This window comes from Puma concolor, chromosome D1, assembly GCF_028749965.1.
Source record: "Puma concolor isolate L17-30 chromosome D1, mPumCon1.1.hap2, whole genome shotgun sequence".
NCBI lineage: Eukaryota > Metazoa > Chordata > Mammalia > Carnivora > Felidae > Puma > Puma concolor.
Window position 1 is genome coordinate 97,675 of NC_141676.1, and position 12,755 is coordinate 110,429.

Consider the following 12,755-nt stretch of genomic DNA (forward strand, 5'->3'; position numbering starts at 1 on the left):
GACCACCACCTACAACCACCTACAAGTCTGAGAGAAATGCCTTAGAAGAAACCAGCCCTGCTGACTCCTTGGTCTTGAACTCGTAGCCACCAGACCTTCTGAAGGCTAAGAGACAGGACATCCACCGCCAGAACCCCCAGCATCCAAGGGTATAAAAGGAACAGACTCACTGCAATGAGAACCCTCATCAGACAAAAGGGGAGTGAGAACCATCCAGGCTGCCTGGCCAGCTCCTATTGGGTGGGTACAGAGAGGACTCCCCTGTTACACTAATTGACTTTGGAATGTCAAGACAACCTTACACTACTGGGATAAGTTCCGCTTGGCCATGGTTTATAATTATTTTTATACATTGATGGTTCTATTTGTTAGGAGTTTGTTGGGAGATTTTTTTGTGTCTATATTTATCAGGGATATTGGTCTTTTAGTTTTCTTGCGATGTGTTTGCCTGGTTTGGTATCAGAGTAGTATGGCCTCACAGGATGGATTGGGAGGTACTCTTTTCTTTTCCTTATTTTATTTATTGGGGGGGGAGGGATATTCTTTTCATTTACATGTTTTGTTAGGGTTTGTGAAGGAGTGTTAGTAATGCTTTAAATATTTGACAGAATCGTTAGTGATGCCATCTGGGCCTGGCCTTCTCTTCATGGGAATTTTTCTATATTATTAATTCAATCTCTTTACTTCTTGTAGATCTATTCAGATTGTTTCTTTTGAGTCAGTGTGTTTGTGACTTTCTAAGAATCTGTCCATTTCATCCAAGTTATCTAATTTGTTGGCACAAGAGGAGGTGGTCAGCTGTAGGTTCATTTTTTCCTCATCTTACCCATTCCTCCAGAAATGGTTCTTTCTCTGAGGTCAAGATATGAAGGGGAATGCTGAGAACAGGGAAGGAGGAAGCATTCTGCTGAGGGCACCAGTGCTCTAGAGCGAGGCTTTTCAAAGGCAGGAGAACTAAGGGGACAGGAGGCCCCGAAGAAGGAGTGGGCAGTGTGGGCAACTCCTGAGAGACCTCGTTCGCAGCTGCCGTGAGGACAAAATGCGGGAGTGAGGAAGAAATGATCAAAGGTTTCCTGGGTGGCAAGATCCCTGTGCGAGAGACCTTTGAGGAATTTCACAATGCAGTCTTAATTACTTGTTCAAGATTTCAAAACTTGTGCCCTTGGGAGTGGCCCTGCTCAGCAGCTGAAGCTGGGGTGACACAAGTCCAGTATCACTGCTGGCCACGCTGCCACCTGTATCTCCTTTTCTCACCTGCTTCTCCCTTTCTCTCTTGGCCTTCTCCACCCCCCATCTGCACCCGTACACCTGCTCCCAATGTCCCCTCCTCATCCCCATACTTCCGTGGCTCAGTTCGTGGCAAGGCTCCCTGATACCGGCTCCCATCATCAAAGCTTTTTCCAGGGCTGTTATCAGCAGCGGCTGAGAGTTTATGGGGTACAGAGTGCACTCACGGAGGGTCCATCTTAGGGTATGGGGATGACCTTGACATCCCCAAATCAGCGGCCTCAGGGCCCTTCCCATGCTGGTTATGGCAGATGCACACCCTCCCTCTGTCTGACATGCCCCCTCAGTTCCTCTGACAAAAGGAAAAGAGCATGCCTTTCAAGGAAGAGTTCACAGTCAGAACTGGAGTGGATTTAGAAATTGGGATGTTCTTGGTGACACAGAAAACTGTGAGGGGCCTTCCACAGAACTTGAGAGGTGGTGATAGCCAGTGCCTAGAATGGGCTAGGCTTTCTCCTCTCTGCCCTCAGCACTGACGTGCCTTTACCATGCCATTCTACAGATGAGGAAACGGAAGCACAGAGAGGTTACGTAGTGTCCAAGGTCACCCAGCTATGGGATGGTGGAAGCAGGATTTGATCCCGACAGTCTGGCTAGGAGATTGTGCTCTTGATGGTGACACTTTCTGTCTGAAGTAATAATGAAAAGGAGATAGTGCAGTTGTAGAGAACTTGCTTTTGAGAAATTATACTGTGGAGAGGGAAAATGAATGTGCATTTAGGGGAAACACAGCATGGGCCGATGTGGGACAGCTCTCTCTGCCTGGAGGAACGTGTATGCAGTGCCTCAGGGTTGGAGGGGGGCTCAGTGAGGCGTCCACGGGGGGCACACTGGGGTCTTTGCCAGTGAGGCTGCAACTCAGGGCCCTGCAATGCCCACCGAGCTGTGCGGGGCCCGCAGTCTGTCCACAGGCCGGGACACGCCCACACCTGCTGCTGTTTTGCCTGTGCAGAATCCCAGCACACTGCAGAAGCTAAGTCAGGAGCCCGCAGGTCAAGGGAGCTGGGACCCCATACAGAATTCACGACAGTCACACACACACACACACACACACACACACACACACACACCCCAACCTCTCCCAGAGCTGAGGCCGAACTCTGCTAAGGGCTTGTTCCCAGGACCCTGACCCCCAGGAGACCCAGTCCACTCCTCTGCTTTGCTGGGTGTTACCCACACCATGGTCCGGAGTGAGGGTCTTGTCCCTGCTTTGGGCTGGACCCGGTTGAGGCTGCTTCAACACAGAAGGCCTGGACACCGGCCCCACCTCTCTGGCTCTGTGGGAACAGTGAGATGTATTCATGTTCACAAACATCCTTTAAAAGCACAAAGTGCCACCCTCGTGTGCTGGCGGCAGCCCCTCCAGCCTCTCTGCTGCCAACCTCGCCCTGTCCAGGCAGCTGCCTGGTGTGGAGGGCAGTCAAGGGGGGGATTCAGGGAGTAGAAGAGAGGGAGGGGGTTACCTGGGGTAGATGTGACTGTGGCTAAACAGATCCATACCTCTGAAAGCCTGAGCCCTCCTCATGGAGACGTGGGATCTATTTGTCTTAAATAGACCAAAAAAAAAAAAAAAAAGTTAGGGCTAAATGGGCGCCTCTGTGGGTCCCCTCCTGGTGGAGGGGGCAGGGCAATAGAGGCTCCCAGGACTCTGGGCTCTCTCCCCAGGGAGCAGCTCTCAAGGCTCCTGTGGAAGCAGGACTGAACACAGGGATGGCTTATGGCAAATAAACATTAAAAAAAATTTTTTTTAAAGCGTGGCTTGGTTGGTTATGTGTCTGACTTCGACTCAGGTCGTGATCTTGTGGTTCTTGAGTTCAAGCCTTGCGTCAGGCTCTGTGCTGACAGCTCAGAGCCTGGAGCCTGTTTCAGATTCTGTCTCTCTCTCTACCCCCCTCCACTTGCCCTCTGCCTCTCTCTCTCTCTCTCTCTCTCTCTCCCCCCCCCCCGCCAGAAATAAATAAACATTAAAAAAATTTTTTAATTAAAAACAATGGGTAGAAGGCAGTGAATATTCCAGAACACCTGTTCTTGCAGACAGTTTCACAGAAATGCTCAGAGAGATACTGTGTTCATTTTCTATGACTGCTCTAACAAGATACTACAAAGTTGGTGGCTTAAAACAACACACATTTATTCTCTCACAGCTCCAGAGTTCAGAAGTCCAAAAATCAGTGTCACTGGGCTGAGTTCCCCGTGTTGGTTCAGCCACACTCCCGTGAAGGCTCTAGAGGGTGTGTCCTCACCTCGCATTTCCAGCCTCCAGTGCTCTGTTCCTGGCGCTCCTAGGCTCATGGCGTCTTCCTCCAACTTCCAAGCCAGCAGTCTAGCATCTCGCTTCACAGTCACATTGCCTTCTCCTGGGCCAAGTCTCCCTCCGCCTCTATCGTGTGACACCTGAGATGACATTTACAGCCCACCTGGGTAACCCAGGACGATCTTCCCATCTCTAGCCCCCGAGTTCAATCTGCAAAGCTGCTTTTGGCACGTGAGGGGACCTTCACAGATTCCGGGGGTTACGGCCTGATATCTTTGGGGCCTATTATTCAACTGACCACAGATACACTCACTCAAACACAGTATAAAGTGGCCACATAGACAGACCCAGACACACACACACACACTCCTCACCTCCAAACCTCTTCCCATCAGCCTGCTCAAGCCAGGCTTGGGAAGCCACACAACTCTTCCCTTTCCCCCATGACAGCTTCCTTTCCGATAACATTGTGCAAGTCCCTCCCTCGTTCCCAGTGTCCCTTCCATCTAAGAAGCCCTTCCTCACTCCTGCCTTCAGAATTTAACCTACCTTGAGGCCTCCAAGCTGAAGGCCTAGTTCTGAGCCAGCCCCTTTCTTCACACCATCCACCCTACTCTGCAGGTACCTGCTCACAGCTGTGCCTCACTGCCACGCCCTATGGGTTCTCAGAGAACACCAACTGAAACAAGGATTAGAGGAAAATCAAAGGTCAGCACGCAGAACTCTTAAAGGGGGAGTGCGTCCAGTGCCTGAGTCTGGGAGCTTGGTGACTGGTGGACTGACATCTGGGCGCTGGCTGAGCTAGGCCACTCGGGTCTGGGGCATGGGTGGGGCTGGACAGCTCCCCTAGAACACGGCTCTAATCAACCTAGGGAGAGAGAAATAACCTCTCTGATCCCCACACCTGCCCCTCAGTGCCAGTCCTAAGGGCCAGACTCCATGGACCAGCCAGAGGACTTCCAGTCCAGGTGAGTGCTGGCTTTCAGGGTGGTCACACGGGAAGCGGCTGGCCCCAGCCTGTGGGGGCCTCACCTCATTCTGCCCACTCCCTGGGGCTTCACACAGCTGATCCACAGCTTTCCCCCAGTATCTCCCAGGCTCAGGATTCTAGGGACTCTATTCGCACAGAAGGCACCCTTGGTGTCTGTTCCCCACCAGGGACTCAGACTCAGCCCCTGGTGCAAGGCGCCCAGCCTGGGCCACCAAAGGGTGCAGTGAGATGAGTGTGATGGGGAACTCAGGCACGCAGAGTGGGCGGTGTGGGTGGTGAGTGTGGCTCTCCGCCCAGGCTCCCAAGGAAGGGAAGGGAAAGAAGGGAGGGAAGGGCAGAGCACAGGCCCTTGTAGGCACCCTCATCTTAGGCTTTTGAGCCGGCCCGGCCAGGTGTGTGGAAGAACACAGGAAGGAGGGTGCAGGGCGAGAAGGCGGTCCCCCAGCGCTTGGGTCAGCGGTGGCCAGCGCCTGCCCCCAGTGACCTCTATCACAACCAGGGGCAGCGCCGTCAGAGCAAAGCCTTGGGGCAGAGCACCGCCCGCCCCCACACTGCCCCCCTCACCCCCCCCTCCCCCCGCCCCCGACCGAGATCCTGGGAGGGAAGAACTTCTCTCCCGGCTGGGTGCTACCAAACGTTGGCCTGGAGTCAGCTGGGGAGATGGGGGCTCATCTGAGCCTTTGCCCGTCGTGGGTGCCCCGGCCCCCCGGGCCGAGGCTGTGGGGGGCGGCGGGGCAAGGCCGGGGTCACCGTCGCCGCAGATGTGCTGACCCCGCCCGACCACGCCCAGCGCGGAGTTCCGTGCCGCCACAGCCCGAGAGCTGCTCCAGCGCGCGCTGGAGAACCTGAGCCAGGAGCACCTGAAGCGCTTCCGCCACAAGCTGCGGGACGCGCCGCAGGATGGCCGCAGCATCCCGTGGGGGCGGCTGCAGGGCGCGGACGCGTTGAACCTCGTGGAGGAGCTGATCCAATTCTACGGGCCGGAGCCTGCGCTGGACGTGACCCGAAAGACTCTGAAGAGGGCTGACATCCGCGACGTGGCGGAGCAGCTCAAGGAGGACCGGCTGAAGCGTGAGCGCGGGGTGGAGGGTCGCCAGGGTCGTTCGCTCCCGCCGGAGGCAGAGTCTGGGCCTCGGCCGCCATCCTTCCCGCTTCCCCAGAAAAGTCCCGGCGCGCCCCCCTCCCCCGCGCCCCAGAGCACGCCACCCACACATCCAGGGGCCCCAGGGCTCGGATCCGGGCGCTCTTGAGGGGTAGCCCCAACTCCCTACTGCGCGCCCCCCCCCCCAGCCCCCTGCACATTCGGCAGGGCCTCACCACAGCTCTCCCTTCCAGGGCTCGGCCCCAACTCCTCCTCGCTGCTCTCCGTGTCCGGTAGGTCTCTGTCGGCGGGAAGCACAAGACCCAAGCTGTCGGCGGGCGGGGGCGGGGGTGGGGGGTGACCCCCAGGTTTGCAGCATGAGGGTGTTTTACACCGCTCAGAGATTCCCGACTGCCAGTCCCGGGGGAGAGTTGTGTGGCAAGGCTGGCGGGGGGGGGGGGGGGGGGGGTCTGAGACCTGAGCCCAGGGGGTTGGGGCGGCGGGCGAGGGTCAGCTGACACGCCCCCCCCCCCCCCCCCGCGCCAGAGTACAAGAAGAAGTACAGAGAGCACGTCCTGCAGCAGCATGCCAAGGTGAAGGAGAGGAACGCGCGCTCCGTGAAGATCAACAAGCGCTTCACCAAACTGCTCATCGCGCGCGAAGGCGCCGCGTCGGTGGACGGGGCGCTGGGGCCCGCGGACGAGCGGGAGACGCAGCGCGCGCGGCGCTCCGACACGCACACCTTCAACCGCCTGTTCGGCCGCGACGAAGAGGGCCAGCGGCCTCTGACGGTGCTGCTGCAGGGCCCGGCGGGCATCGGCAAGACCATGGCGGCCAAGAAAATCCTGTACGACTGGGCGGCGGGCAAGCTGTACCACGGCCAGGTGGACTTCGCCTTCTTCCTGCCCTGCCGCGAGCTGCTGGAGCGCCCGGGCACGTGCAGCCTGGCCGGCCTGATCCTCGACCAGTGCCCGGGTCGCAGCGCCCCCGTGCGGCTCCTGCTCGCCCGCGCCGAGCGCCTGCTCTTCATCCTGGACGGCGCCGACGAGCTGCCCCCGCCCGCGCCAGCCGACGCGGCGCCCTGCACCGACCCCTTCGAGGAGGCGGAGGGCGCGCGCGTGCTGAGCGGGCTGATGGGCAAGACGCTGCTGCCCGGGGCCCGCCTGCTGGTGACCGCCCGCGCCACGGCCCCCGGGAGGCTGCAGAGCCGCCTGTGCTCGCCGCAGTGCGCCGAGGTGTGCGGCTTCTCCGACAAAGACAAGAAGAAGTACTTCCACAAGTTCTTCCGGGAGGAGTGGCTGGCGGAGCAGGCCTACCGCTCGGTGAAGGAGAACGAGACGCTGTTCGCGCTGTGCTTCGTGCCCTTCGTGTGCTGGATCGTGTGCACGGTTCTGCGCCAGCAGCTCGACCTCGGCCAGGACCTGTCGCGCACCTCCAAGACCACCACGTCCGTGTACCTGTTCTTCGTCGCCAGCTTCCTGAGCTCGGCGCCCGCCGCCGACGGGCCCCAGGTGCAGGGCGAGCTGCGGAAGCTGTGCCGCCTGGCCCGCGAAGGCCTCCTCGGGCACAGGGCGCAGTTCGCGGAGAAGGACCTGGAAAGACTGCAACTTCGCGGCTCTAAAATCCAGAGGCTGTTTCTCAGCAAGAAAGAGCTGCCGGGCGTGCTGGAGACCGAGGCCACCTACCAGTTCATGGACCAGAGCTTCCAGGAATTCTTCGCCGCGCTGTCCTACCTGCTGGATGACAAGGGAGACCGGGCACCGGCTGACAGCGTCGGGGCGCTTCTGCGGGGCAACGCCGAGCTGCGCGGCCACCTCGCGCTCACCACGCGCTTCCTCTTCGGGCTGCTGAACACAGAGCGGATGCGCGACGTCGAGCGCCACTTCGGCTGTGTGGTTTCAGAGCGCGTGAAGCAGGACGTCCTGCGGTGGGTGCAGGACCAGGGCCACCAGAGGGCGGCACCGGAGGGGACCCAAGAGACGGAAGCGCCGGAGGGCAGGGAGGAGCTGGAAGAGGAGGAGGGCGAGCTCAACTACGTGCTGGAGCTGCTGTACTGCCTGTACGAGACTCAGGAGGGCGCCTTTGTGAGCCAGGCCCTGCGTGGCCTCCCTGAGCTGGCGCTGGAGCGGGTGTGCTTAAGCCGCATGGATGTGGTGGTCCTGAGCTACTGCATAAGGTGCTGCCCCGAGGGGCAGGCCCTGCGGCTGGTTAGCTGTGGACTGGCCCCCGCACACGAGAAGAAAAAGAAGAAGAACCTGATGAAACGACTGCATGGCAGCCTGGGCGGAAGCTCGTGAGTCTACAGGACAAGACTGTCCTGGTTCCCAGGCCCTGGGGGAAGGGGCGGGGCGGGGGCAGGGGGGCGCGTGTGCCAGTGCACCCGAGTCTCCGTCTGAGCAGGGGAAGCCTGTCCCCCAGAGGAGAGCAGGACGTCAGGGCTGGTTACGCCCACCCCCTTGCAAGGCGGCTCCTTATGTCCATCTTCCCCCGCCTGTCCTGCCATGCCAACCCCCAGCCAGCCACATCCATTCCTAGCATGGAATACACCACGCCGGCCGTGCCCTGAGCTTTTGCACCTGCTGTGTCGTGCACCCAGAACACTCTGTCTGCTGCCTATCCCCAATGCTTTCCCAGCCTCCCTCAGCTGGCCTGGGACCCCTTTGGCCCCAGAAGTGCCCCACTAACCACTGTATGCCACGATGTCTACCCTTCGCCAGATCCTGAGCTCCTTCAGGGCTAAGTCTTCTGTGTACTTAACTCCAACCCAGCACTTGACCCAGAGCTCAGCATCTGTTGAGATAACGAATGTCAGGATGCTGACGGGCCGGGGCTGGGGACGCCCACTGCAGGCGCAATACAGACCCACATGGGATGTGGGTGACTTGCCCCCCACTGGACTCAGGCAGACTGCTTCAGCGGGGAGCTGCATGGGGCCACAGATGAGTGGTTTCGCTCTGGGTTTGGAGCAAAGAGGGTGAAGGGGTCCTGGCGCAGCTTGAGGTGGAGAGCGGAGGCAGCTCTGACACTCCGGGCCACAGGAAAGAGGTGGGGAACTGCGAGGGGACGAGTGGCCTTCACCTTGCTGTCTCTCCCGGCAGTTCACAAGCCACCATGAAAAAAACCCAGGCCTCTCCACTGCGTTCGCTCTTTGAGGCCATGACTGACCAACACTGCGGTCTGAGCAGCCTGACGTGAGTGACCAGGCCCCCACGGCCCCCCTGGAGGGATGCAGAGCAGGGTACTCTGGGCAGGGGCAGAGGGGTACCCTGTCTGGACACGGCAGAGGGGACAGGCCGAGAGCCTGTGGCCTCTGGCGTCCTGTGCTGGGGCCAATGGGCTCTGCCCACATAGCGCAGAGGAGCGAGGAGGCGGTGTGGCCCGGGGCTAGGAAGGAGGGTTTGGCCCCGTTAGAGCGCGAAGCATGGTGCTGCTGAGTGTTCTGGGGGTGGGGAGGTAAAGAAGACCAGAATAAATTTTCCTTCCGAAGGAAGGCTACTAGTTGCTACTGGAAAGTGATGGGCAGTCCCTCTGGGCTCTTACAAGCAGCGGAGGGAGGTGTTGAGGGCACAGGCTCTGAAGTCCAGGCTGCCTGCCTCCGAGCCCTTGGGCGAGTCAGTCTGTCTGAACTCGTTTCCTCCTCTATGGAATGGAAGGTTCCGCCTCAGAGCGTTGGTATGAGAGTTAATGTAGCAGTGGGGGCACAACACTGAGTATGTGACCTTATCAGCAAGTAAGCAGAAGGTAAGAGAAATTGTAGGAGCTAGTGCTGGTGGGGCACAGTGAGATGGGCACAGCCTATGGCCACGGTGACACGGTCACCTCGCTTGGTATGACGTTCCAGCAACCTGGAGATAAACGTTGGGAGCCAAGAAGGTGATCGGCGCGTTTGGCCCATCAATGCTGCCACTAAACTGAACGCGTGGTGTTCATCACAGCAGTATTTATAATGGCAACAAAGGTGGAAACAACACCCACTTCCCCATCGTCAGGGACCAGCTGGATGAATAAACCATGGCCACCTTAACCCGATGCTCAGCTACATGCAGTTAAACACGCTGACAGTAAGATCCGCATTGGCTCATCCAACAGCTGGTAGAGAATAGTGCCCTAAGGAAAAGTGGAGTGCAGTCCAGCATGCACAGGCACATGTGGCCAAGGCTCCCCAGGGACACGTGTGGTGGGTAACAAAGGACAGGGGAAGCTTCCTGTCGAGCCAGCGCCTCTCCAGACAGAGCCTCGGCCGCCCAAGGAGCGGGCAGTTTGCAGAGGTGGGGACAGTGAAGCGGCCAAGGGGACTGAAGACAGACACATGTGCTCTTGACCACAGGCTGTGCCGCTGCAAACTGTCTGACTCTGTCTGCCGAGACCTCTCTGAGGCCCTGCGGGCGGCCCCCGCCCTGACTGAGCTGGGCCTCCTGCAAAACGGGCTCAGTGAGGCCGGCCTGCGTGTGCTGAGTGAGGGCCTGGCCTGGCCCCAGTGCCGGGTGCGGAAGCTCAGGTGAGGGCCTGGCCTGGGGGGGGTTGGGGGGGGGAGGGACACGGTACGGTAGGGGGGCGGTTGACAGCAGCCTCTGAGGGTGGCCGTCCCCCCCAGGGTGCAGCAGCCCACACTCCAGGAGGCGCTTCATTACCTCATCGGCGCGCTCAGCCAGAGCTCCGCGTTGACCGCCCTGGATCTAAGTGACTGCCAGCTGCCGGAACCCGTGGTGACCTACCTGTGTAGAGTCCTACAGCAGTCAGGATGCCGCCTACAGACCCTCAGGTAGACACAGGGGCGGAAAGGGGGATGGGGACTCGGCCTCTCAACGACTGGGCTGGGTGCCTGGGGACTTCCCCTAGACCCTGAAGAGTAACTCCTCCCGGGGCTCCCCGAGTGCCCACACTCAAACCCAGCCCCTGGAGACCCATGCTCCAAAAAGTCCTAGCCCCAGCCCTCGGCTTCAACCATTTTGCCAGACCAAATGTCCATCTGTCATCCGGGGCCCATGGCAAGTCTGGGCCAATGATCCCAACACCTTTTTACTCCCCCAAGGGCTCTGGCCCCCACCGCCTAACCTCTTTCCCCAACCTCTGACACCCCTGACTAACCACCTCTGTCACTGTGTGCCTTTGGCACAGCCCAGGCTGACAGCCCCATCACTGCCCCCACACTGCTCTCCTGTCACTGTCCCCCCAGCCCTGACCTCAGCTTCCCCAACCGACTCCCACTTCTGTCCATACACATGGCCGCAGTCTGACCTCTGTGAAGCTGAGTGCGCAGTCGCTGCAGGAGCTGCGGGAGGTGAAGAAGGCAAAGCCGGGTCTGGTCATCACACACCCACTGCTGGAAAGTCACCCCTAAGCCTCCCACGGGATTCAACTGTGTCCTCTGAGGCCCTGAATGCCAGGGGGAGGACTCTGGTCAGCCCTGTGGAATAGATGTCCTCATCCCAAGGGCAGGAGGATGTTGCTCTCTGCTCCGGGCCGCCCTTTTGAGCCTGAGGGGCCCTGGGCAGGCAGGTGAGAGGCAAGGACACACATGGTCCCTTACCTGGTCGGGGACAGGTGTCCCAGGCCATGCCTCTCCCCCCATACCCTGGGCACAGGTTCTGTCTCTGTTCTCTACACCCAGGGAGCCCTCTTGCCCCAACCCCCCCACCAACTGCTCCACCCACCTACCTCTCCTGGGGCCCCCTAGCCATCACCCTGCAGATACCCCCGGCAACAATAATGCTGACAGCTCCCAGTCATCAAGTCTCTGCCACGTATTGGCCTTGACCTGGTGTGCTCAGTGCAGAGCAACTCCTTCACTGATCCCATCCCCATCTGCACTGTGGGCCTCACAGCCCCACAACTCTGCCCTTGGCCACAAGGGATCAAGCAGAGGCTGACCCCTGACCAAAGGCAGGCAGGTCACTATTCCTCCCCAGGAACTTGGGTCTTGGCATCGGAAGCGAAGCCATCCCCGAGGCTGTGTGGTGCCAGCCCAGTGGTGTCCATTCACTGCCTAGGTCTTCAGAGATGGAGACCAGGGGAGGGGGGAGACCACAGCAGACTGGACTTCAGGTAGGAGCTGTGGTGGAAGGGGCAGCAAGCAGCCTGTCCCCACGTCCATGTGCTGATAATACATTCTCCTTTGGATTCTTTGGTGTTGATTTGTGTTGCGTGCGGCCAAGCATCCTGACGGGTGCTCACAATCTTTCCTTTGGTCCCCAATCCATCTGTGTGGGGTGGGGTTGTGTTCCCCATTTCCCAGATGAGGAAACTGAGACTCAGGGCTACAGCCTACTACAGGGAGCTCTGAGGTGAGGCCTGTCTTTGATGGACGGGGGAGAAGCAGACAGGCCCTGAATCTTCAGGTCTTCTCTGCTCAACACTGCAGGGCTTAGCCAGCTCCTGGGACCCCAGTCCAGGTGGGAAAGAAGCATGGGAGTCAGCCCCTTCACTTCTAGGGGAAATGTCCTTCCATAATCATAGTTCAAGTCCAGTCATTCGTTCCACAAAACAGACAAAAATCCCTGCCTTCCTGAAACTGGCAGGAAGACAGATAGTAAACAGGTATAGACGGCCACCAACAAATGCTTGGAGGAAAGCAAAGCAGGGCAAAGTGGGAGGAGACCGTGGAGTCAAGGGTTTCCCGTTACAAGGGAGGGATCTCTTATGGACAGGACAGGACGGAAGTGAGGCATCAAGCCCCGAGGGTACCTCGAAGGAAAGTGTTCCCCGCAAAGAACAGTACAAAAGCCATGAAGAGGAGTGTCTTGGCCAACTCAGGCTGCTGGAAGAGACCACAAACCGGGGGGCCTCCCAAACACAGAAATTCATTTCTCCGGAGGCTGGGATGTCCAAGGCCAAGGTGCCAGTCAACCCAGTGTCTGACAAGGACCCTCCTCCCGTCTGCAGAGCGGTCTCCTCTTGCTGTGTCCCCACATGGTGGAAAGAGCGGGCTAGGTCTCAGGCCTTTGCCCGTAGGGGCTCTAATCCCACTCTTGACAGCTCTTGATCTAATAACCTCCCCAAGTCTCCACTTCCAAAATGGTCGCACTGGGAATTAGATTTCAATGGATGATCTGGGGGCACGCAAACATTCAGTCCCTAACAGGGCACATGCTTGGACTGTTGCAGAGGCAGCAAGGAAGCCACAGTGGCAGCAGTGGCCTAGC

The 12,755-nt window shown here is 58.9% G+C and overlaps 1 protein-coding gene and 1 long non-coding RNA gene across 2 annotated transcripts; one reads left to right on the top strand and one right to left on the bottom strand.

The window, feature by feature from the left end:
• Window positions 1-3,247: 3,247 nt before the first annotated feature.
• LOC147576264 (uncharacterized) lies at window positions 3,248-5,042 on the bottom strand. The gene is made up of 2 exons (XR_015240613.1): window positions 4,091-5,042; window positions 3,248-3,681 (listed from the first exon to the last, which is right to left on the bottom strand). It is a non-coding gene; the product is annotated as an uncharacterized LOC147576264 (long non-coding RNA).
• A 150-nt stretch (window positions 5,043-5,192) lies between these two features.
• Window positions 5,193-11,736, top strand: NLRP6 (NLR family pyrin domain containing 6). Its single transcript, XM_086679310.1, has 8 exons — window positions 5,193-5,221; window positions 5,323-5,603; window positions 5,868-5,906; window positions 6,160-7,906; window positions 8,712-8,804; window positions 9,941-10,111; window positions 10,208-10,375; window positions 10,846-11,736. Exons 1-8 carry the CDS (start codon window positions 5,193-5,195, stop codon window positions 10,952-10,954), a joined length of 2,637 nt encoding a protein of 878 aa, XP_086535436.1. The 3' UTR covers window positions 10,955-11,736.
• Window positions 11,737-12,755: the final 1,019 nt, after the last annotated feature.